General features: G+C 36.7%; 1 protein-coding gene across 1 annotated transcript in view; it reads left to right on the top strand.

The window, feature by feature from the left end:
* Nucleotides 1–6,037: 6,037 nt before the first annotated feature.
* The window catches only part of MMP16 (matrix metallopeptidase 16), a gene marked incomplete at both ends in the record, with an annotated part of 349,843 nt that continues 328,747 nt past the window's right edge, over nucleotides 6,038–27,133 (top strand). Inside the window, one exon of the mRNA XM_082858978.1 lies at nucleotides 6,038–6,169. Within this exon, the coding sequence (XP_082715104.1) occupies nucleotides 6,038–6,169 (132 nt within the window). The remainder of the gene's footprint in view (nucleotides 6,170–27,133) is intronic.

Genomic DNA, 27,133 nt, shown 5'->3' with positions numbered 1-27,133 from the left:
CGCATGAGAAAATGCCCATAGCTCAGCACTAATTCAATATTCTCTGAATTAAAAACAAGCTAACAATAAAAACACTGCAGATTCAACTGACGGAAGTAGGGGAGAAAGCACATTAATTGATATGATAGAAGAATGAACAAGTTTATGTAACTTTCCAAAGCTATAAACTCCTTTCTAAGGCTCTAGTTTATTAAGTTCAATGATGGTTGTAATATATTATTTACCTCCAATATTATTTTAGGTAGTTATTATTATTCACACATCCCAGCATGCCACTCAACTGCTCACTTTTAAGTATCTGTCATTTGCTTCTTGGGAGTTATATCATTTGCTTCCTCAGACCCTTTCTCTCCTATGTAATAGTCTATTGAATTGCTATTAACCTTCACCAGGGGCAATTATTCCTTTCTTCTGACTTCCTTATTAATTTTTTCAGTCTCTTTTGGATTCTCTGTTCTCCATTCACATGTAATTCCGAGATTGTTCATTAGTTTTGTGAAATTGTGAGAAGAAAGAATTTGAGAGAAAGCACAGTAAGAGCCAAGAGCTGGGAGGAAAAATTTCATTAACATTAAAAGGAATGGTGAGGGCTTCCCTGGTGGCGCAGTGGTTGAGAGTCCGCCTGCTGATGCAGGGGACATGGGTTCGTGCCCCGGTCTGGGAAGATCCCATATGCCGTGGAGTGGCTAGGCCCGTGAGCCGTGGCCGCTGAACCTGCCCGTCTGGAGCCTGTGCTCCGCAACGGGAGAGGCCACAACAGTGAGAGGCCCGCGTACCGCAAAAAAAAAAAAAAAAGGAATGGTGATATTCTATATCTTGACTTACTGTGGATAGGAAAACAAGTCCTTCTCCAAGAAGATCACCAACTAAGAAGCTAACACTAGTAAGATATGAGAATAGAAACTTCTTCATAACTCTACCCTTTAAAAGATAATCCTGTTTAACAGATGAGAAATGAAATAACAAATTCACCTGATAAAGAAAGTGATTACATTTCCATAGGTACCCAGCTGAGTCCACATGGAGAATTGTTGTATCAGGCATATCATACTAGCACAGATACAAGGTCTACAAAGAGCATAGATATTAAATGCTTAATGGAACATATGAAGGAAAAAATATAAGAACTTCTACATGGTGACTATTTCCACAGAACTAGCAAGTGTATAAAAAGGTAGTGATAGACATAAATCATAGCAAGATCCTTTCTGACCCACCTCCTAGAGTAATGGAAATAAAAACAAAAATAAACAAATGGGACCTAATGAAACTTCAAAGCTTTTGCACAGCAAAGGAAACCATAAACAAGACCAAAAGACAACCCTCAGAATAGGAGAAAATATTTGCAAATGAAGCAACCGACAAAGGATTGATCTCCAAAATTTACAAGCAGCTCATGCAGCTCAATACCAAGAAAACAAACAACCCAATCCAAAAATGGGCAGAAGACCTAAATAGACATTTCTCCAAAGAAGATATACAGACTGCCAACAAACACATGAAAGAATGCTCAACATCATTAATCATTAGAGAAATGCAAATCAAAACTACAATGAGATATCATCTCACACCAGTCAGAATGGCCATCATCAAAAAATCTAGAAACAATAAATGCTGGAGAGGGTGTGGAGAAAAGGGAACACTCTTGCACTGCTGGTGGGAATGTGAATTGGTTCAGCCACTATGGAGAACAGTATGGAGGATCCTTAAAAAACTACAAATAGAACTACCATATGACCCAGCAATCCCACTACTGGGCATATACCCTGAGAAAACCAAAATTCAAAAAGAGTCATGTACCAAAATGTTCATTGCAGCTCGATTTACAATAGCCCGGAGATGGAAACAACCTAAGTGCCCATCATCGGATGAATGGATAAAGAAGATGTGGCACATATATACAATGGAATATTACTCAGCCATAAAAAGAAACGAAATTGAGCTATTTGTAATGAGGTGGATAGACCTAGAGTCTGTCATACAGAGTGAAGTAAGTCAGAAAGAAAAAGACAAATACCGTATGCTAACACATATATATGGAATTTAAGAAAAAAAATGTCATGAAGAACTTAGGGGTAAAGCAGGAATAAAGATGTAGACCTCCTAGAGAACGGACTTGAGGTTATGGGGAGGGGGAAGGGTGAGCTGTGACAGGGCGAGAGAGAGTCATGGGCATATACACACTAACAAACGTAGTAAGGTAGATAGCTAGTGGGAAGCAGCCGCATGGCACAGGGATATTGGCTCGGTGCTTTGTGACAGCCTGGAGGGGTGGGATAGGGAGGGTGGGAGGGAGGGAGACGCAAGAGGGAAGACATATGGGAACATATGTTTATGTATGACTGATTCACTTTGTTATAAAGCAGAAACTAACACACCATTGTAAAGCAATTATACCCCAATAAAGATGTTAAAAAAAAAAAGGTAGTGATAATTCAATCATCTCCTCCTAAGAAAATTTTTAAGATAAAGTCTAAAGCCTGAAACGTAGTCAAGACTCTGATTTGACCTCTACATATCCATGCAACTTCTGACCTTGACCTTCCTTTATAACACCTTGGCCTCCAGCCCTGACAAACCATTTGTAGTTCTCCAGATCTTGTGTTTATACCTCCGTTGCACACAGGTCTGAAATATCCTTCCTTCTTTTAACTGCCTATTAATTTTTTACTTTTTACTTCAAGATACCCTTTGAGAACCACTACTTTTGTGATGTATTGTCCAAGGACCTCAGGGAAAATCAACTACTTCTTCCACCTTGTTCTATATCATCTTGCATACATAATTACCTGAGTCCTTACAACATTGCTATAATTATTATATGTCTGTCTCAGTATTTTATTTCTGTATTCTGGAACTTTGAATATTCATTCATTTCAGTATATTCATTTATATATTCATTGCTCATTGAATGCTCACTAATGAATTTTTTAAAGTTTGTAAAAAATGTTATGATTACTAATCACTAATTTGAGATTATCTTTTGAATTTAGGATTCCCTACTTTCATTTCCCTTACGATGGGTCTCCAAGGACACCTCACTAGTACAGGCCCTTACAGTTTCACAGCTGGACTTAAACACTGTTTTAACTGTCATCTCTTTGAGCCCAGTCTTCCCCATGGCCAATTTTATGCATAATTTTGAAGATAATCTTCAGTAGATACCTATTCTTATATAAAATGTTTTAGCAATCATTGTTCACCTATTTAACTGAATGTTAACTAAATATTTCATTGCCAGCCCTTCCCCATATCTTGCCTTCCATAAATACCCTGTTAATGTATCTCTCTGTTCTGAGCTCAGCTATTTTCTTTGACAAACAGGTTGCTTGCAGTGAGAAATCCCTCCTTGTTGATAGGTCAGCAGCATTTAACTTGCATTCCACTTCCTTGATAAAGTCTTCTAATATTCTGGCTCATTTAGCAAGGACTTCACCATTTAGAACTGTTTTCTCATGTAAATCTTGTGTAAGTTTGTTTTACCTCCCTCCCTTCAATGCTATCTCCAGGATGAGTAAAACAACATTTTTTTTTCCCCTGTATCTCTTCCCACTAAAATTTTGTACTTTGCTAGATATAATATATACATAAAAATAATTCTTAATTTATTAACAAATATTTCCCACCACATTTTGTTACTCTATATTGACATATAACACCTTGTACCTTCTATATAATGATCTTGCTTTCATGTTGCCTTCTAATTGTTTCAGGTACATAAATCAACTCAATCTACGGGTTATACAACTGTTAAGAGCAGAAACAGATTTCTATATGGAAAGTCAGTGGAGTGTATTGGGAAATGCACCGAAGTGGGAGTCAGAAAACTCAGGTCTTAATTCTGCCACTTGAATGATCTGCTGGAAAGTTATCTTTTATTACCATCGTTTTATCCACGTGTGAGATGAAAACAAAATCCTCAGGGATGTTTGTGAAAATTAAATGAGATACTATGTGTGGAAACATTCTGCAAACTATAATATGCTATACAGTATAAGGTATTTCTTATGTCTTCAAAATTCTTGTGGACAGGACATGCTGTGCACAAAACAGACTGTCAGGAAAGTCTCCCTGAGAGACTTGAGTCAAATTGGTTGGGTCATATTTCCTACAGTTTTTAAAGCATTAGTCAAACAGTCCCATTCCTCAGCTTTATTACAGTCCAATGCAATTTTTGGCAAGATGTGTTTCAACATTTTCCATCTGCATGACCTCTTGTAGCTCTACTTCTTGCTTTACCAATTCACCCATGAAATTTGCTTTGTCATTTCTCTCTTCCACCTCACCGAGGTAGCTGCCATACCTGGAACAGTCTTTATTCTCAGCCTTGCCTACATTTCTTTCCAGTGGGCTCCTCTTCCCCTCTGCTGGTTGCCAAGGAGAAGCACGTTTATTGGCACGGCCCCCAAACAGATGCCTGCCTGTCTCCCTTCCCCCTTTCTCTTTCAGCCAAACCATCACCTGCCAAGGGCTGGTGGTTGCTGCCACCCCAGTCCACTGCCTCACACTGCTGCGGCTCGAGTCCTTTTTGGCAGCCTCTACCGAAGTTCCCCTGCCAGCAGCCTCCCCCTCTTGACTGCAGCTCTCCTCGCTCCCGCCAGTCTCTCCCCCGCTTGGTCTGCGCGCAGCCTCTTCCTCCCGCCCTAGCCAGCTGCTTTACTCGCCTTTCTTCAGGCTGCTCCCTCTCCTTTCCTCCCCAGCCCTTCCCCAAGCTCCCACAGCGCGATCCTTTCAGGCGCCCCCGCCCTCTCTGGCCCGGTGTTTTGTTAACACCCGGACCACCTTTCCGGGGTCCCAGTGTGTACCTGTTTCCATCAGACAGAACATCTTTGGGAAGTGAGCATTTTCCTCGTGCTTTGTATTTGACTAGATTTCCCTCACGCCCCCACCCTTTGCCATCCCCGCGAGCCCAAAAGGCGGGATGTAATGATGGTAGAGAGAATTCAGGGAGACAACAGGCCACATACTTGGTTGGTGGGCCCCAACAAAGTTTTGGACGCTCAGGACTTTCCAGCTCAGGCTTTTTAAACTTGGCCTGCTGGCAACAGACCCGAGCCCCCAAGCAGCGCACAGTGACCCGGGCGCTCCCTCAGATTCCCAGCGTTTTTTCGACTGAGGACGACGGTCGCCCACCGGGACCAGGCCTGGGCAGCTCCCCAGCCCATACCGGGGTCCGCAGCCTGAGCCCCAGCCAGTCCCCGGCAGGAGAGGGGCGCACTTGTTTCTAGGTGCTCGGCGGAAGGTGGGCGAGACGAAAGACTGGAGCCGCCCAGGTTCTTGCGTGCTTGTCTCGAGGATAAGGGGTGGGTGGTATATTAAACACCACGTCTCAATTCAGGGCCCTTCTCCCGGGCTGTCTACTTTCAGTGCGCGGTACAGTGGCAGTTCCCCTTTACCAGCCGTCTCCTTTAAGAAGCGCACGCGTGCGAGTCGGGTTGTGTGAGTGTGTGAGTGTGCAGATGTGTGTGTGTGTGTATGTGTGTGTGCGTGTGCGTGTGTGTGTGCGCGCGCGCGCGCGCCGAGGGCCCAAGAGTCAGGCAGACCCCGGGAAGGAGGAGTTATGTAGATTACGGATGAACGTTCTGGAGGGGAGCGAGGAGAGGAGGGAAGGAGAAGCAGAGACGAGAGAGCGAGGAGCGGCCGAGGCCCTTCCCGCAGAAGCAGGAGGCGATAGCGGCGGAGGAGGAGTGGGCGGTGGAGGAGGAGGAGGACGCACCCTCTGGAGGCGGAGGCGGCTGCTGCGGCTGCGACTCGGTTCTTTGAGCCGGAACCGCCGGTGAACTTCGGCGCCACGTTCCCGGCCGCGGGCCCACGAGGATGGTGAATGCGAGCTGCTGCTGACTCTACCTCAGCCGCTGCTTCTCTGGGGGCTGCCGAGCGCGGGGGCCCTCTGTCTCCTCCCCTTGCCGGGCTGTGGGTGAACCTGCAGGCTCCTTACCCACCCGGAGGACTTTTGAAAGGAAACCAGGGAGGGAGGGAAAGGGAGAGAGGGAGAAAACGAAGGGGAGCTCGTCCATCCATTGAAGCACAGTTCACTATGATCTTACTCACATTCAGCACTGGAAGACGGTTGGATTTCGTGCATCATTCGGGGGTATTTTACTTGCAAACCTTGCTTTGGATTTTATGTGCTACCGTCTGCGGAACGGAGCAGTATTTCAATGTGGAGGTAAGAGTACGAGGGCTTTCTTCCTTCCCCCTTGCCTGGGCTGCTCCCTGAAACATATCGTTCGCTCGTCAGATCCTTGTAGCTCACAGCAGCCAGGGTCTCAACACATTGTTTCCCTTCCAGCCGCCAAGACCCGTGTTGAGTTTCCCTGTCTTAGGTGATGGATGCGCGTGAGACTGAGAATCCGTTATCCCCAGCAGCACAAAGCACCGTGCTGCGCGCTCAAAGACACAATTGTAGCCGATCCATGCTTCTTATCAAGGAAAGAGGCGAAGACCTAGAAGACCTACATATAGCAAACGTGTAGTTTCATAAAAGCAGTTTGAGTTTATAATAAATAAACTGCTCGGGAAACACAGAATTCATTGCTTGGCATAATGTGCTGCCTTGGTATTGTTCCTGAAATCTTTTTCCCTGTGTTTTGTGCCTAACAAAGGAGGTTAAAATCAAAGAATCTAGAGGAGAGCGTGGGAATACTTGATATGTTTAATAACATTACTTTGTGATAAAACACTTGACTAGACAGAGTCTTTTTCTCATTTAGACATAACTTAATACACTGTAACTAGATCTGGCTTCACAGAGGACATGAAATCCATCTCTTGAAGTGTTTTCGCTTCCCCTCCCCCGCCAATTGAAAATAAATGTGGCCCAATGTAATAGTTCTGAGGTGTGTCTTACAATTTGATTTCACACTCTCATGGCAAAACATAGAGGATTTAGACTGTCATTTGCTTTACTTTGATAGCTTTGGGAACAGACAGACACAAAGCAAAAGGGAACTTAAGGATAACGACTTGTCAGACCTCTGCCAAAGTACTTTTCCTGTCATCAACTCAGCACTAAAGCCAGTAACATGCAATAAATCAATGGAAGCTTGTATACACCTGGGTTCTAACCAGTTTATCACCTACACGGTGGAGTACAAAGACAATAAGAGGGTCTTAGTAAAATATACCCCTTTTGGTTAGATCTTCTGTCACCTCAAAAGAATTATGATTAAGTCTCTGAAGAATAATGTGATTTTTTCCCCTATATTGTTGATTCTTTAAAGCTTATTTTCATTTTGTTGGGTGTGTGTGTTTACACAACAGCAGAACCTGTTGCACAGTATTTGAACGTGTTTCATGTAACAGATTTATATACAAAGTGTGCATAATAAATGCCATATGTGAGGGCATATTCTGAATATAATTCTCTGTTTGTATAAACTGTTCTTAGGACTACATGTAATAAGTGATGGTTAATAGAGAAACAAAATATTTGAAAAAGTAAGAACCATTATCAAGAATTAAGTTTACAGATATTAAGTATGATTATATTACACCCAAACCCTAATTCAAACCAAAACTGTTTAACCCTTTGAAAAATACAACTTTGTTTTTCTGAATAAAAGAGGTGGAAAGGTAAATCTGGTAAGTCCAGACTTTTCTTGGTTGCAAATTTGAACTGTTGGAATTGCATGCCACAGATGGATTTTTGTTTCTAATGTTTAAATCAAGAGATAATTTAATGTGGAAATGAAAAAAGTAAGCAGTTCATAGACTAGAGGAATGAAAGTGGCAAACTGTTATTTATAAGGTTATAAACAGAAGGGCCTATTGCTTCAGATTGGTGGTGGTGGTGATGGTGGTGAGATGGGGTGTGGGGGAGGTGTTAAAAGTAGGGGCTAGTTTTATCTTGCTCAATCTGAAGAGGGAGGGAGAGCCTGGATTCATGGCCACCTGCTTTAGGAAAGTCTTAGATTTGCTTTCAGAGATTATTGGGATAACATAAGTGTATTGATGATCATTAGCTTTCCTTTTTGAGCCTAAATAAAATGTGCGTGTATTTCTTCATAGTTTGAATCCCTCAATCAGTTCAATAAGATATTATTATGGAAGAAAAAGTTATGATTTTGCTAAAAAAATTTTTATTTTGAATTTCTGTAATTTCTGTTCTTTCTTCTAGATACATTTTTAAAATTGTTCATGGAAAAAAGAGGGTTTTTTTCTTCCATTTTTAGAGTATTTAACTTATTCCATCCATATTTATTACACAATGCAAAGATTTAATTATGAAAGATAAGAGGCATGTGCCATCTGAGACCTTAAAAAGGGTATTTGATACAAAGGAGATTTTCTAATTATTTAAAGTAGATTATGTTTCAGAGTTTGTATTATTCCCAAATAGCATTTTTAAAGCATTTGAACATATCCTTAGTTGGGTTTATATACTTATTTGTGTGTCATGATAACCTCCTTTTTTTAAAATCATAAGAATAGCTGCTAGGTAATTCAGCATACTATAAAGAACACGGATGACAGGATATTTTGTGACATGAATTTCTGCCTGATTCACTTTTATTAGATGTTTCTTTTTGGTAGGAAACAGTAATGGGAAGAATAGTCCATCACATCTTCAGAAAAGGCATTTATATTGTGTTGCACATTCTGATTGCAAAACATAAACTGAGACTGCTTTATTTGACTGATTCTTAAAGACAGTCTTAAAATAAACAGTAATGGTATCAATCATGCATGAAGCTCATATGATCACAATTTTTTTTTCTAGCAAGCGCACTAAGTTATTATAGTTGGAACGAAGCTTCTAAGAGATGCTTTTTATGCTGACAACTGAGATTACAATGCTTTATTCCTCGCTGAGCTTCACAATTGGTGGGACCCCTATACTTTTCATTTCTACAATTTAATGTTTAAAAACCTGTGTTCCCTCCCCATCTAGGTGGGAGGGAGTTGGGTAGAGGTATTCATGTTAACTCTTTCCTGTCTGATTTTGAAAGTATAAATATTTGAAATTTTTAAATTTTAGAGCAGGAGATATTTGTTAATATGCTGATGAAAGCCTATTACAGAGAAAGAGTGCATTTTGTTTGTTTGTTTTTGTATTTAAGAAGCAAAAAGGAACATCTCTTACAGCTAAGAAGGGTAAGACACTACCAGAAGCAGTACTATGGAAGAGATTCAATAAATTCCCCTCCTTATATATTTCTGGTAGAACAATGTTTAATGCTAAAATTTCACTATACATTTGTTTAAAGATTTTTGTATATCACTGGATCCATTTATTGGAGTGCACCTTTCAGTGTGTAATCATTAGCATGATGCAAAGGAGGTACACTGCTAATATTAACTAAAACTCAAAGACTGCTGTCATTGGACAGCAGTCTGAATCAGATGTGTTCATTGGTCAGAAGAAGCTAAATTGTTAGCAGAGAATCATGATTTAATCTGTACGCTCTAAAAAGTCATTTTGTGGCTAAAATAATTTTCATGTTGTAGTGGGGATTCTCATGATCCTGAGACTCCTTTATTTATTTATTTTTTTAACACTGCAAACACTTTTGTCATGAAATTAAGATAGAATATAGTTCATAATCAATAACTTTCATCATCAACTTTCATAGTTTGTCAAGTGTTAAATATTTATGTGAACATGTTCTTTATTTTTTTAAACAATAGCACACATTTCTAGTGAGAAAAATTATTTTAAGCCAATTTAGTGGTAAAATAAAAGCATGTGATACTCTGAATGATGCACATATCAAAGCATGAGAAGAATGACTTGGTGACAAAAAGAACTTGATAAAACAAAAATTGATTTTGTTCCTTTCTTTGTTAAAGAAAGAAGAGAGATTCTAGATTTCTGAAGGCTGTTTTATGACAAATACTATGAATTGTGCGTGTAACCCTCCTACATTTTTCTTGCAGTGTTTAACTGATTTAGTATTTATTCACCTTTGTCAGGTTTATCTGAATCTACCTAAAAGTTCAGTTTCCTTGGATTAGCTTTGTACTGCATATCATCTTAGCAGGAATTAGTGGTGAGACATTTCAGAGATAAAAAAAATATATTTTACAGATTTTAAAATGTCAGATGTTGGGATCTTTTCTCATATCTCTTATTTTCTACTTGCTTAAATAATCAACATGCATTATTTTATTTGCTCATGGAAGGATGGTGACAACGTGATCTGGTCAATCTCCTTGAGTAAGGGATTCTGACTACATCCCATAATTCTCCATGGTAGCAGTTTTATACTGGTCAATAGCAGGGGCTGCATAACTGATTCACAAAGGTTTTTAACCTGCAGCAACATTCCATGCTTTGGAATCCCAAGTTTGCTGGCCATTCAGAATATCAAAAGAACCAAGAACTCTGACCAAGAGGCCAGAAGACTCACTAGGCCTCAGGTTCTTCAGCTTCTCCTGTGTGTTCCACCTTAACTGTGCCTTTCTCTGTTCAGAATTGCTTGGTCAGGTTGCCCAAATCTAGGGTTATTCATGAAATCCTTACTATTGAGCCTATACCAGTGAGGTAGATTGTCTCATACTACCCCTGAGAAATCCACAGAAAATAACCATCCAAGTCCATCCCTTTGTACAGCTGGGTTTTCGCTTTCAGTCTCTTCATCCCTATCAAGTAAGAATAGAGTTGGGTTCAATAACAGCTTTTTAATCTCTAGAGTCAGGTGAAAAGTGATAGATCTGGGCTTCCCTGGTGGCGCAGTGGTTGAGAGCCCGCCTGCCGATGCAGAGGACGCGGGTTCGTGTCCCGGTCTGGGAAGATCCCACATGCTGCGGAGCGGCTGAGCCCGTGAGTCATGGCCGCTGAGCCTGTGCGTCCGGAGCCTGTGCTCCACAACGGGAGAGGCCACAACAGTGAGAGGCCCGCGTACCACACACACACACACACACACACACACACACACACAAAGTGATAGATCTAAAGTTTATAGCTATTTCAGGTTATTAACATGAGAAAATTTTAATGCACTTGTTCAGTGGTATAATTATTTTCTCATGTTGGATTAATCAATTATTTTATGTAAATTTATTTTTCTGCCTGACCTACCCCAAGGTACTACTCAAAATGTATCTGTTCAGAATATTTGGTAAATGACCAACTGAAATTATTTCTGGACCAAAAAAGGACATTGAACATTTAAATCAATTAGTTAAATTTGTTGAGTGTCAAAAGACAAAGACTGATTTCATTGTGCACCTTCAGGAGCTTTCTGACCCTTCAGCATATATATTTCAAATTGAGAAAGTCATTTTTCATGTTACTTTCCATCACAATTCATTTTAAATATCTGTGAATGTAATTATATTCATCAAATAATTTTTTATTGTGGTATAGTATAGTGATTAAGAGCACGTATTCTGATTACTCATCCATAAAAAAGAATGAAATGATGCCATTTGCACCAACATGGATGGACCTAGAAATTATCGTACTAAGTGAAATAAATCACAGAGAAAGACAAATATCATATGGTATCACTTATATATGGAATCTAAAAAATGATACAAATGAACTTATTTACAAAACAGAAACAGACTCACAGACATAGAAAGTAAATTTATCATTACCAAAAGGGAAAGGAAGGGGAAGGGATAAATTAGGAGTCTGATATTAATAGATACTACTATATATAAAATAGATAAACAACAAGGACCTACTGTATAGCACAGGGAACTATATTTGATATCTTGTAATAACCTATAATGGAAAAGAATCTGAAATGGAATATATATATATATATATATATATATATATATATATATATATATGCATATAAAATTGAATCACTTTGCTGCATACCAGAAACTAACACAACATTGTAAATCAACTATACTTAAATTAAAAAAAAAAAAGAGCTCATATTTTGTCATCAGATTGCCTGGATTTTAATCCCAGCCCTTTTACTTGCAACTTAATTGTTAAGTCAATAACAGGCAAGATAACCTCTGTGAGCCTCAGTGTACATATCTGTAAAACGGAGATACTAACAGTACTTGTCTCATAGGGGTTCTGATGATTAAATGAATACATGTATATCATATTAGGTAGATAGATAGTGGATAGACAGCAACATGCCTTCTCATAGTTAAATACTCCATACTATTTAGATATTGTTAGTAAAAATAAATGCTGATTCAAAGGTATGATAGCATCTAATTACAGAAAGTCTATCAGGTTAGGATATACCAGCTGGTCTAGGAAGATTTTATTTTAATACTTTTAAAATTTTACAAAATGTAATACACTAAAGTCAACCAAGCTAACATCAGTACATTTTCTTCCCGTGGGTTTTTCTTAGTTTAGTTCAGGAATGTGATTTTCACATTTTGCCTCATCATCTGTTACTATCATAGAATGTCAAGTTCAGCTCACACCTTCTTTTATAAGACTGAATTTGCTGAAATCTGTTTATCTTTTCTTCTAATACCATGGAAAAGAAATAGACCTTTATGATTCAATGGGCCTGTTTATTTTAACTGGCTCAATGCCCAAGTGCTTCCTATTCACATTAGGAGTAGGATTTGATATATAACTTACACCAGCTCAATGTTATACCCCAAATTCAGACCATAAACATTTTTTTTTCTTTTAGTTAATAGGGGAAGGAGGAGGATGGGCAGAAAAAGATATTAAAGTGGTTTATTCAATGACAAAGAAGTTTAAAATAAAATAACTTGTGCATGTAACATTGGGAATAGAAGATAGCTAGCAATATAGTATAATGTAGCCCTAGGACAGAGGGTCAAGGGACGTGGCCTTTAACTTTGGTTCTTATACTAACATAGCCTTGATCTTTGGCAAAAAGACAATTGAACTAACCTGTCACTAAGGCCGTTTCCAAATTTGAAGTTCTATTGTATGAACCTCCAAGATTTAATTTATATAGCCAAAAGGGGAAAATGTACATATTTATCCTGTAAATTTTGGGGCAACTGGCTAACAAATGTTCAGATTTTTTCTTTCTGAAGTGCCTATCATGAAGAAATACAGAATGTGCAACTTAAATCTAACATTTGTTATCTTCTGTAGTGACACAGGGTGTTCCATTTTGGAAACTATCCTAGCCTTCTGCTGAGTAGTAAAAACACTGGCAGCAAATTATATGTAATTTTAAAATCAATTTTTTGCCAAGGTAGCAAACTTTAAAAATTTAATGTTAAAAACATGGCTTGATGTTATTTTGAAAAATACGTGTCATCTACAAGTGGTACTTCAATCATAGAAAGGCAAGTTGGAATGAAATCAAAATAGTTTTTTGGGGGAGGGTCTCAAAATTCAAATCCATCTATATCTATATATAAAAAATATACACATATTTTGTAGTGAAATGAAGTACTTATACTGTATATTCCTTTTGCCCACTGTGGAAAATAATTTTGGCGCCTGGCTCTTTGAGGGTTATTTTTGTTCTTCACAACACATTTGATTTTGAACGTGAAAAATCAGACTGCATTTGTTTTATGAAATATGCAGCTTATGCAAACAGCAAAAATATTCCAGGTTAAAAGGATAAACTACTAAGTTAAAATATGTGACACTCAACTTTTTTCTTTTGCCTTCTTTCCTTGGGAAAGTCATTTATAGATTTTGAGGTTATTCATGTAATCATATTTGATTGTTGCTTCCTATAATTTAGCACTCTGAATAGATGTTCTTTGTCTTAGTGTCTCACCACTACCATTTGGCATTGTGCATCCTTGGGTTTGGATCAGTGGAATATCTTGATGAGCCACATAACAAGTTTAGGCAAGAGAGTAAGAGTAATCCCACGATAGGCTCCTAACCTTTGATTGTGACCTGTGGGTGTAGTATATAAAAGGAGGCTAGAGGGAGCAATTGAGCTGTTTAAAGATTCCAATGGTAGAACTTGGTTTAAAAATCAAGGCCAGTAGGTGCAATTAGATGTCTTAAAATGAATCATAGCCAATCATAGAGAGCTTAAGGAAATCAATGAACTATTCACGATTTAATGTGTGACTTAGGTTTACTAATAGCCATTTGGTACCGGTTATTACATATTTGATGAACTAAGAAGGAAATGAACACTTCTGGAGGAGTTTGGGAGGAGTTCTGGGCATGACAATATGACAAAGATTGTTACAATGTAGGACAGCTTTATATCTCCTTACACTATATATCGTAGTAACTGTAGATGCTTTTGGTATTCTCATTTTAACTAAAATGAAATAATTGTAGTCTTACAGATCAGAGTGGGATAAATCTAATTTGATTATGCCTTTTAGATATATAGCAAAAATCCACTTTTAAATGCTTGTCAGACTGTTATTTTATTTTTTAATGTTTACCAGGGTAATTTACTGAATAAATATTTTTTGATGAAAACACGTTTTAAAATATAGGTTTTACCTCTTTATCTTTTAAAAAAATATGTAAGAAATAAGCCACAAAAGTGTGAAATAGTGCTTTACCTTTAATAGGAACCTCAAATATGTTTTCAGTTGACCAGATTGTTATATAAGTGGAGATTAAAAAGGGGGCAGTCACTAATGCATTAGGGAGTGCTGACATTTAATTAAGATATTATAATCCACTTACAAGCATCATTCAGATTTTTTAAAGTTTTTCATCTAGTCAATTAAGTGAAATATGGATATATGAAGTAAGCCATGGCCCCACAGACAGATATTCTCAGGAGAGATAGTCCTTAGAGTGATGTATTCAAATGACCAAATAAACTACTCAATGGGATGGAATTTTACAGTATTTGTTTTAGTCATGCTCAAGTTATGGGGGAATAAACTGCCATTGTTTTAAGGAAGCTGGATACTTTTATGAACTTTATTTCATGTCCCCAAATTGCATGCACCTGAGGTGATGTCAGTGGACTACAGGCCTGTGCCTCTGCAGGTGCTGATGCAGTCAGACCCTAAGTGACATCAGTGGAAGCATTTTTTCCATGGGAACTTTTCACTGTTGAATTCATACCATGTGTTAATAGTTTCTCATTGTTTATAGCGATTAGAAATTTGAATTTGTTTTAGGTTTCTAATGTCTGTGTATTCATTCTCCCTTTAAACAATTGCAAGCCAGTTCCTTCTTGTAGCCCTACTTTTTCTTCTAGTTGAACTCTTGAGGGACTTTGTATTCTAGATATATTACAGGACACCAGGCTTGGAAATTGCGTAAAATTTTACAAGAAGCTACATTTTTTACTCTTCCCTCTTTCATTGTGAATAAGGCAGAATAAATTCAAAGAACTTCCAGAGTCAAATGTACACTCAATGATTTATATGAAATTGATAACCAGCTTACAAATACTCACTCCCAGTTACAGATAAAATTCTTTTGGACATCTGTGTGTTTTAATATTACAACAGCTCTATTCATAGAACTTGCTAACTTGCTCCTGTATGTAGATGGAGTGAAATCGTTTGTTAGTCCCGTGGATGAATCAAGCAAATTACTAAAACAGTCTTTGCCTTATTTTGACCATTCATAAAATGGATTTGTGATCTTTATTGCTTGTCTATAGCACAGGTTTTGTAATGACAGCATTGAGACAATCCCAAGCAATCTCTTTCTTAGGTAAGAAAAGGGTATATCTCAGTTTTTTCACTCCCGCAGATAACTGGGAATGTAGAAACAATTATGTGCCAGCATTATATTCTAATTAGACAAGGTCCAAATAGCCAGTAGAATAGAAATACCTGGAATTGATTTCACTGAACACCTTATTTTAATGATAAGAAAAACAGAGTTAATTATCACTGGTTGAGCATTTGCTATGTGCCTGATAGTATTCTAAGTGCTTCATATATTTTAACTCATTTACATTTTATTACAATCTTGTGAGATAGCACTACTATTTCTCTTTCACAGATAAGGAATCTGAGGCATGGAGAGGTTGAGGAACTTGCCAAGGCCACCTACCCCTGAATTTTCCTGAAGTGGAATAGCCCAGAATCAAAGCAGGCAGGTTGGCTATGGAGCCCAGGGTCCTAACTGAGTAAATACAGGCAAGAAATAACTCCCAGGTTCCCAGTAGGGACAGTGTAGTCCAGTTCCATTGCTCACATCTTTTATATTCCAAACTGGAAAGAAATCATTGACATGCATAAAGAAAATGCTAGGTCTATCCTAGTATAGAGACTTACCTGGAGTAAAAACTGAATAGACTGTTGTTGATTTGATTTGTTGATTCAAGAGTGATTATTTGGTGCTCAATATAAATTTATTGTTTAATACCCTTTATGATTTTTTACTTATAGAAAGTTGGTAACCTATGTTAAATTGCATAATACTAAATGTGGCACAATCTTAATTATATGTAATATTAAATTAATCATAATATCTCATTCCTTAACTATTTGTTATGTTGCATGTTGTCACATTAAATGTGAATTTCAAAGGTTTTAGGAAGATTTGATTACATTCCAAGATGAAAAGAGTAGAACATGTAAAGGAAAACCTGTTAGATCTGTGTTCCAGTGCCCTGCTGGGGAAGAATATGTATGTATATGGCTGCTGACTGGCATGAGTTCTGGAGTTTGTTATTTTTATATATTGCTTTGATTGGTTAGAAGCTACAAGGAAACAGATATATTTGATCATTTCTAATATATTTTTTTTTATTTTAATGTAAAAGAGAACTTACTCAGAAGTAGATCATTTCAGAGGTGGATGAGGTGCCTCAGAACTCGCTGTTTGAGAATAGGCCTGATATCTGGTTATTGTCTTTATTGTAGAGGCAATGGAAACTTCTTGGTGGTTGACCTAAGGATGTTTTAAAAATTCTTCAGTCCTTAAGATTGTTGCTGTATATAGCTTTCAAGGCTCACTTAGTTCATTTATTAGCGTTTTAAGGAAAGACTATTTCTAAACCAATTTACAAAGGTGACTTTATAAAACATTCTCAGTGTTAAGTATCCATTCAGCTATCTGTCACTTTCTCTATAGGCAGTATATCATAATGGCTATACGCAAGAACTTTGGAAGGAATGCTTAAAAATCTTAGCTGTGTCACCAAATCTCAGTAAACTTGAGTGAGCCAAGTTACTATTTATTTCCTCATGTGTAAAACAGAGGTAATAATACTCAACTCAAGGGTGGTTCTGAGGTTAAAGAGGTAAAAGATAATGGGTCAAGATAAGTAATAGCCTTCTGATTTACTATTCCCTGCTGAAATAAACAAACAAACAAAAAGGACAAACATATGAAACAGTGGTTTTTAAATCACTGGACATCAGGTAGTGAAGGACAGTCATCCTTAAAGATGGGAAACAAACAAGATGAGCCCTATGATTATATCAATTTAGTTCATAGAGAGGGTTTCCAGGTGATAGTACAGGGAAGGCAGAACCAGGTTGAGCCATACAGACTCCTTGAGTTAAGGAGATGAAGCTGGGAGTATGGAGAAACCAAGGAGTTTAGAATTCACAGGTCAGAATACCAGAAAGGAGAATTCTGCAGAGAGAGAAAGCACTGGAGATCTGCAGAGCATTCCCCTTGAGTATTCAATTAAGAAGTGATCTGCACATTCCTGTGAAGTAACTAGTGGAGGCCAGAGAAAGAATCAACCAACAGGATCAGAGGGGACCATGCCTGCAGATCACACAGGGCTGGGAATAGTGCCCATTCTCACCAGCCACACTGGAAAACCTCATCATTTACAGGGTGTTGGGTAGAGTACTCAGAAGCATCTTGCTCCAGTAGTGGGAAAAAAAATCCCTGGACTTAAAACTGCTCTAGTTCTGCTTAAAAAGTCTTAAAAGCAAGACCTTAAAGGATCAAACTTTTTCTAAGTGACTAAACTGCTTTTCACAATAAAACTCAGTAAGACATATGGGAATACAAAAATCCAGCATTCAACAAGTTAAAATTCACAATGTCTGTTTTTTTGTTATTAAGCTGCATGAGCTGCTTATAAATTTTGGAGATTAATCCTTTGTCCGTTGCTTCATTTGCAAATATTTTCTCCCATTCTGAGGGTTGTCTTTTGGTCTTGTTTATGGTTTCCTTTGCTGCGCAAAAGCTTTTAAGTTTCATTAGGTCCCATTTGTTTACTTTTGTTTTTATTTCCATTTCTCTAGGAGGTGGGTCAAAAAGGACCTTGCTGTGATTTATGTCATAGAGTGTTCTGCCTATGTTTTCCTCTAAGAGTTTGATAGTTTCTGGCCTTACATTTAGGTCTTTAATCCATTTTGAGCTTATTTTTGTGTATGGTGTTAGGGAGTGATCTAATCTCATACTTTTACATGTAGCTGTCCAGTTTTCCCAGATACAGCCACTGTGGAGAACAGTATGGAGGTTCCTTAAAAAGCTACAAATAGAACTACCATATGACCCAGCAATCCCACTACTGGGCATATACCCTGAGAAAACCATAATTCAAAAAGAGTCATGTACCAAAATGTTCATTGCAGCTCTATTTACAATAGCCCAGAGATGGAAACAACCTAAGTGTCGATCATCGGATGAATGGATAAAGAAGATGTGGCACATATATACAATGGAATATTACTCAGCCATAAAAAGAGACGAAATTGAGCTATTTGTAATGAGGTGGATAGACCTAGAGTCTGTCATACAGAGTGAAGTAAGTCAGAAAGAGAGAGACAAATACCGTATGCTAACACATATATATGGAATTTTAAAAAAAAATGTCATGAAAAACCTAGGGGTGAAACAGGAATAAAGACACAGACTTACTAGAGAATGGACTTGAGCCTATGGGGAGGGGGAAGGGTAAACGGTGACAAAGCGATAAAGAGGCATGGACATATATACACTACCAAGGGTAAGGTAGTTAGCTAGTGGGAAGCAGCCGCATAGCACAGGGAGATCAGCTCGGTGCTTTGTGACCGCCTGGAGGGGTGGGATGGGGAGGGTGGGAGGGAGGGAGATGCAAGCGGGAAGAGATATGGGAATATATGTATATATATAACTGATTCATTTTGTTGTGAAGCTGAAACTAACATACCATTGTAAAGCAATTATACTCCAATAAAGATGTTAAAAAAAAAAAAACTCACAATGTCTGACATCCAATAAAAAATATTACCAAGCATGCAAAAAAGCAGGAAGACACAATACATAAAGAGGAGAAATATCAATCTGTCTAAACTGTCCTCCCTCAGTGATTTCCATCACTTGGCACCACCTACCACATGTGTGTTCATGCGAGAAAAGTGGGCACCAATCCCCCAATTTCCTGCCCCTCACTCGTTACTTCTAATCAGTTGTCATTTTTTTCCCCTATAACATGCATCTTCGGTCTGTTCATTTCTCATATGTACTTGGCTACAGCCCTACTTTGAGCCTCTATAGCCAGTCTGGACATGCTGTATTATCCCATGGTCTGTACGACCTCTCATGATCAGACCCCACCCCTCTTTGTAGCCTCATAGCTCAAAGTTTATCTACTGAGCCCTGTGATTTAGCACAGCACTCAAACAAAAGATCCCTGTACAGGCCTAATATTATTGAAAACCCCCAAAAGTTTTTATTGTGTGATTTGTATCTGTCTATGTTTATAGTTCTAGACAAATAAACCTGAGAAAGTTTAAAAATATTTACTTAGAAATTTGTTTAAAACAATAATAATTAACTTAATATATTAACATAGATAACATATTTTTATGAAAAGCACATTTTACAAAAGAGCAATTGTAAGAAAAAAAGATATTGTTTTACTTTTCTCCAAATACCTTTAATATCTGGCTTAACAAAAGATAGCTGGATTCTCATATTTGTTTCTTTTATGTTAAAGTTTTTAAATTGAAGTATAGTTAATTCACAAAATGCTGTGTTAATTTCAGGTGTACAGAAAATTGATTCAGTCATATATATATATTATTCTTTTTCAGATTCTTTTCAATTATAGGTTATTACAAGATATTGAATATAGTTCCCTGTAGTATACAGTAGGTCCTCGTTTATTTTTTATATAGTAGTGTGTGTATGTTAATCCCAAGCTCCTAATATATCTCTCCCCCTACTCTTAAGCTATCCTCTTTGGTAACCATAAGTTTGTTTTCTTTGTCCGTGAGTCTACTTCTGTTTTGTAAATAAGTTCATTTGTATAATTTTTTAGATTCCACATATAAGTGATATCATATGGTATTTGTCTTTTTCTGTCTGACTTACTTCACTTCATATGATAATCTCTAGGTCCATCCATATTGCTGCAAATGGCATTATTTCATTGTTTCTTGTGGCTGAGAACAAAAAAAATTAAAAATTTCATGGAAATACAAAAGGCCCCAAACAGCCAAAACAATCTTGAGAAAGAAGAACAGAGCTGAGGCTTCAGACTATACTACAAAGCTACAGTAATCAAAACAATATGGTACTGGCACAAAATAGACATTCAGATCAATGGAACAGGATAGAAAGCCCAGAAATAAACTAACACACTTATGGTCAAGTAATCTATGACAAAGGAGGCAAGAATATACAATGGAGAAAAGACAGTTTCTTCAATAAGTGGTGCTGGGAGAACTGGATGGCTACATGTAAAAGAATGGAATTAGAACATTCTCTAACACCATATACAAAAATAAACTCAAAATGGATTAAAAACCTAATACTAAAAACAGATACTATAAAACTCCTAGACATAAATGTAGGCAGAACACTGACATAAATTGAAACAATATTTTTTTGGATCCATCTCCTAGAGTAATGGAAATAAAAACAAAAATAAACAAATGGGAGCTAATTAAACTTAAAAGCTTTTGCATAGCAAAGGTAATCATAAACAAAACAAAAAGACAACCTATAGACTGGAAGAACATATTTGCAAATGTTGCTACCGACAAGGGATTAATTTCCAAAATATACAGACAGTTCATGCAGCTCAATATCAAAAAAACAACCCAATCAAAAAATGGACAGAAGACCTAAGCAGACAATTCTCACAAGAAGACATGCAGATGGCCAACAGACACATGAAAAGATGCTCAATATTGCTATTTATTAGAGAAATGCAAATCAAAACTACAATGAGGTCTCACCTCACACCAGTCAGAGTGGCCATCATTAAAAAGTTTACAAATAATAAACTCTGGAGAGGATGTGAAGAAAAAGGAACCTTCCAACACTGTTGGTGAGAATGTAGATTGGTATAGCCAATATGTAGAACAGTATGGAGATTCCTTAAAACACTAAAAATAAAGTTACCACAAGATCCAGCAGTCTCAGTCCTGGTCATATATTTGGAGAAAACTCTGATTCAAAAAGATACATGTACCCCAGTGTTCATGGCAGAACTATTTACAATAGCCAGACATGGAGGCAACCTAAATGTCGATCGACAGATGAGTGGATAAGGAAGAAAAAAAAAATGCACACACAAAATGGAATATTACTCTCATATTTGTTTATGCATTCACACTTGCAATATTATAAATCATGTAGCCCTGGTCAACACCACTGTCAATTGCAAGCTAATGAGAATGAAAAGGCAAATAATATCCTGTTAAAATATTATTGACCTAGCCAACTCCTGCAAGAGTTTTAGGACCCACAGAAGTTCCAGGATCAAACTTTGAGAACCACTGTATCAGCAGCTATACTGTTAATCTCTTTTCCTCCTAGATACCAAGATCCATTTTCCTTGGAGTCTTCATCAAAATGCTTAACCATTTCATTTATTTCCCACCCTTCTACAGATTCTTCAGTGCCCAGCAAACATCATCTGATCTTCCCTAATTCCCATCTTTACCCCCATGAGAAGATGAGCCCATTATGCATTTATAATAACTTTTCTTATGCTTCAAAGTACCTATCATAATTATACAGAGTGTTTTACCTTCCCTCAAAGTTAGATACTGATATATTTATTTAAGACAAAAAGCTCACCCTTAAATTACTGTTGAAAATCCATTAAATGGCTTATTAATTGCTAAGACTTGGCACATGGACATGCAGAAGCCAAGTATCAACTTCTGTTTCTCAGCACCTTTGAATTTTGGTCTTCCTGTCTTTGGAATCATATAGGCCAAACTCATGTTTCCTGGGGGAGAAATTTAAGGAGACTTGAATTAGGTAATTTTTCTCTCTTTTTGCCTGGAGCATATGGTTAAATTTGCTGTATTACATTAAATCCATGTGCAAATAATCTGTTGTAAATGGTTTGTGTGTAATAAATTAATATCTCTAACGGTAAATTATAACTTTATGAGACAGAGTATATCTGCCTTGGTCACCACCACTGTATGCCATAAGCCTAATGCTGCCATGCAAAAAGTTGAGAGCTCAGCAGATACGTGATGGAGGAATGAATGGGTTACATCATCCCTATTCACAGGTGTTAAATTTCTAGTTTAACTGACATCTTATGATCCATTTCAATAGTTATCTTTTCCTTTAACTCATTTTGCCCATACTAGGTGAAAATATGCTGTGTATATCTTACATTTACTTTAGTTACTTTATTCAATATATTTAACTTCTAATAATAAAAGGCCATATTTATCTTAGTGATTAATGGTTAACTAGTGAATAGACTGCACCCCTGGAATTTTTTCTAGTTATCATCATTACATTGCATCAGTGTTTCTGGTATAAATAAGTGTTTTTTATCTTATTCCACTGATAGAACATTTCTATAAATACCTATTGGCTTAGCATCAAAAAAAATGTAAAATTGGTCTTTGTTTTCAGAGGGGTGTATCAGAACATGTAGGGAAAATATAAAAGGAAAATAACCTTGTTCTGGTTCAGTGACTTCAGTTGTAGTTATTACTATTAATAAATGGCAACCTCCTCAAAAGAATATTCAGGAAAGAGCAAAAACAATTTTACTTGTATTTCATGGGACATCTTAAATCATTTCAATACCTCTTTTAGCTACACAGATGAGAAATAAATTGATATGCTGTCAAATTTTGCATCCATTAGCATGTAAAACCTAAGAGTGAATAATCACATAATAATTTGAATTTCTTTTAAATAACTTACATTAAAATTAGATCATCTTTAGTGTTCTAACAAGCACAATATTGAAGACACATGAAGAACTGACTCAAGAGATGTTAAAATTTGATGGATTTTCTCTTGCTGAACTCCTGCATATTGTTGATTGTCAGGATAAGAACAGCAGAAACACAAAACTTTCTTCAGTCTTTCATTGATACATGTACTGTCTGTCTGGATTACATCTTCCTTAAGAGGAGAGGAAATATAGTCTTCTGAATATGAAACAGTCCATTATTAACTTACTTTTGCATTTTAAAAGAAAAATGAGTCTTCTATTATAGCATCATATTAGGAATGGCAAACTTACTGAGTCTATTAGTTGAGGACAGCCATCTGTCTAAGGGTTTTCAGTTGCATTTATTTTTTTTGAAAACCTTGTTTTCTTTTCTCTGTGTTACTTGAATAATTTCCAGAAACTTTCTAGACACACATACACACATAATGCATTCTTTCCTGTGTTCCTTCTTTTTTCCTTCTTATGGAAATACATTATTTAAAATATTCTATACATTTTAACATAACAATACACTTTGGTGAATTTTTCTTATCAGTACATAAAGAACAACCTCATACTTATAACTTACATATATGGTAATTTATTTAATTATAGCCTATTGCTGGATAATTAGGTCATTTTCAAGGTTACTTCTATTATAAACAGTAATACAGTATGCTTACCTAAGCTTGTGTGAGTTTAACAAATAAAATTTCTGGAAGTGGAATTGCTGCATTAATGACTATATTTATTTATAATTTTGGTGTATTTTGCCAAATTGCTACCCCCAAAATACATCAGTTTAATCTTTATCAAGAATGCTTTAGCATTATTGATTCCACACACACCTACCAGTACTTTTAATTTTTTTCCAAATCTGATGGGTGAAAAATTAATTTTTATACAAATTTAAACTAATACAAACATTTGGCCCTTAAAAATATTTTAATTAATTAAATTTTTAATTCAAGAAATTTTCCCCTGCCATTCTTTGTCTTCTTTTCTTACTGATTTATAAGCTTTATACATATTTATTAAGAAAATTGACCCTTTTTCTGTCATACATAATAAAATGAATTTGTTGATATGTTTTGGTTTTGCTAATTTATTTTTTCAGGTTAATTAGTCATATATATTATGGCTTTTAGTTTTGTATCATGCTTCAAAAAGTCTCCAGCATTTCAAATCTGTTTTTAAAAACAATTGTTTCTTTCTGTCTTTTTTTTTTTCTGTTTAAATCTTTGATTTGCATAAAATACTTTTGGTACAGGCACTAAAATTAGACTATAACTCATGATTTCCTCAAAATTGATTAATAGGTGCTTTGGCACTATAGACTGAGTAGTAGTCTTTTCCTGTATATCACATAGGTTTTGTTGAGAACTAATAACTATAAAATACAGTGGTTTAAGACAAATTTGATTAGGTTTGATGGATCCAAAGGCTGAAGACACCTTGTTTTCATATAGCTTGGCGAGGGCAGCTGTGCTGTATATGTCACACATGCTCTTGGAACCAGAGGCATATGGGAACATGTTCCCTTGGTGATGGCAAAGGTGCTGGAGAGCAAGCAACCACATCAGTTCTTATCCTCGTAACTAGCACACGGTCTTTTCTGACCAAATTCTTTTACCTAAAGCAAGTTGGTTACTTGACAAGGCCCAAGGTCAAGGAGATCAGATGTGCACATTGCCTCTGATGAGACCAGGGTAAGGGTGTGGATGTAGGAGGAGTGAAGAATTGGGACTAGTAATTCAACCTATGACACTTTTACTGATTTAAATGCTGCCTTTATTATATACTAATTTTTACATATATCTTAGCCTATTTCTGAATACAGTTTTTTCCACTGATTTATTTAAATCTTCCTGGGAAAATACCAAACTATTTTGCTTATTCTCTTCAGTAATGTTTTGCAACTTTCTATAGGCATGTAGTTAATTTATTTTTCCTTTTTTTTGTTGTTGCTATTTAGAATGGGAACTTCTACTATACTTACCAAATGATTTTTATTTAAAGAAAAGCTAATGATTTTTTTAATATATTAATTTCAAATAACCACCTTGTTAAATCATCATATTGTATCACATAATTCTTCTGTAGAATCTCTTGAGTTGTCTGGGTACATGATCATGTCATTTATACTTAAAGATAATTTTACCTCCTCAATTTTTTCTTTAATTCATTCTTTTGGGTAATTGACTTCCAGAGCAGTATTAAGTAATTATTGTGATACTAGACACATTGTCTTTATTCTGACTTTAGGGGAAATGAAGACCCATTTGTTTTCAACTGTCAATCATTAGCCTTTAAAATAATTAAAATCCTAGTCACTTTATCCAGGATAGTTACTTCTAGAATCTCTGTATATTGCCTTTAGATTAAGATTGATGGTGAGTACACAGCATGTTTAGCATGACAAAAAATTGAAATTTGGTCTTATTAAATAATGTTCTTCACCTTTTTCTTGATTTTAGTGTGATTTTTCTTTTAATATTTCCTATAGTTTCCTTGAAAGTTTGACTCTTTGACTTATTTATTGTAGTATTTCCATGAATATTACAGTGGTTGGATAGACAAAAATCATTTTCTGAACAAAACAACAAATGGATTGATTGATTAATTTTGTGATGGAATTTGGGCATTTTATTCTAGACTTTTATTCTGGATTTTGTTTCATGCAAAGGAAGCCAATTTGAACTACCTGAGTGATAGAGGAGGTTTATTGGAAAATACTAGCAGAGTTCACAAATTGTGGGGAAGGGCTGACCAAGCCAGCCTGGGGCAACTGCAGATATCTTAAAGCTGAGACCTTGGAAGAGCTTTCTCTCTTACCCACATCTCTGCTTCTCTTTCTTGGTTGGCTTCATTCTCTCTTGCTGCAGATTATTTTTCTCCATGTGGTGTGGGTTTTCTATCAGCTGGAAACCATTTCTCTTTATCACCTTTCTGGGAGAAAATAACTTCCCTCTGTCAATATGCACACACTTCCAGCTCAACTATGAAAAACCCTAAAGAAGGTTTCTGATTAGTCCAGTTTGAATCGCATGTTTTTTCCTGTACGTAGCTGGAGGTAGTTTGTAGGGTCCATGAATGACAGCTCACAGTACAACTGGATAATGGAGGAATAGCACTTTCCACAGAAACCTGAGAAGGCATGTTGGACAGAACTTCAGCAATAGAGGTCTAAAACAGGTGAATTGATTTATCCTTTTTCTTTTCTTTCTGCTCTTCCCTTTTATCTGTCTTCCCCTCCCCCCTTTATTCCCAGCTGCCAACCCCAACACACACACATGCATTTACCTTCTTGACTATCTTTCACTTCCCTTTTCTTTTCACTGTCATCCATTTTCCCTCCATTTCTCTGGAAAAGTTAGGATTAAAATGTGCCTTCTGTTGTAGCATTGTTACCTATTTGGAGTGAAGTTTCAGTGGTAAAGGAGTAAGAATAGTCATCACGCACAGATTACTCTGTATAATAAAAACAGAAATTAGAATAAATGAGGTAGATTTTTGAGCTAGTGTGACTGAGAAAACACAAACCCAAGAGGCTTAAGGTTGGGTTTAAGCCTTAGGTTAAATTTTGGATTTACACTCAATATTTGTACTCAAGAGGTGACAAATAAATAACTTTTTTCTCCAGAAACTTCTTTGATTTTATTTGAGAGGTGACAGCAAAGTGCTGAGTCTGTTGCTCTTTGCCCACTGCCCCCCCCCCCCACAAGTCTATATTTTTCATGTTGGGACTTTAACCATAATCTAGATCAATGCTTTTCTGGGTGAGGAGTCTGAGGACATGGCTGTGGACATGACTTCACCTCAGGCTTCACTGAAAGTTCATTGCAGAAACCAGAGTAGAAAACAGGGCTTCAAACTCCAGTGTTCTTGAGAGGATTTATGAGGAATTGTGCTATTATTGAAAAATGGGCATTCTGCTATGCTATTAACAACCGAATTACAGAAATTACCACTGTAATATGGATTGGATAAATGTTATTTTATTTTTATTTGGATTTTTATTTGGATTCTGGCCCTCTGTTGACAAAAATACCTTGTGAAAAAATAAAATGTTTTAGCCATTTTAATATTGATGTATGAATTTATTATTTATGTATTTCCTAAAAAACAGTTTCAATAGGGCAAAAGAATAGAAAGAAAATATTAGGACATTACCAAATGCCTTCTAAATTCAGATTTTGACAAATTCATTTTGTCCGAAA

Source organism: Leucopleurus acutus, assembly GCF_964270905.1.
Source record: "Leucopleurus acutus genome assembly, chromosome: 17".
Classification (NCBI taxonomy): Eukaryota; Metazoa; Chordata; class Mammalia; order Artiodactyla; family Delphinidae; genus Leucopleurus; species Leucopleurus acutus.
The sequence above is the reverse complement of the archived record's forward strand: the minus strand, read 5'-3'. Positions and strand labels throughout refer to the sequence as shown.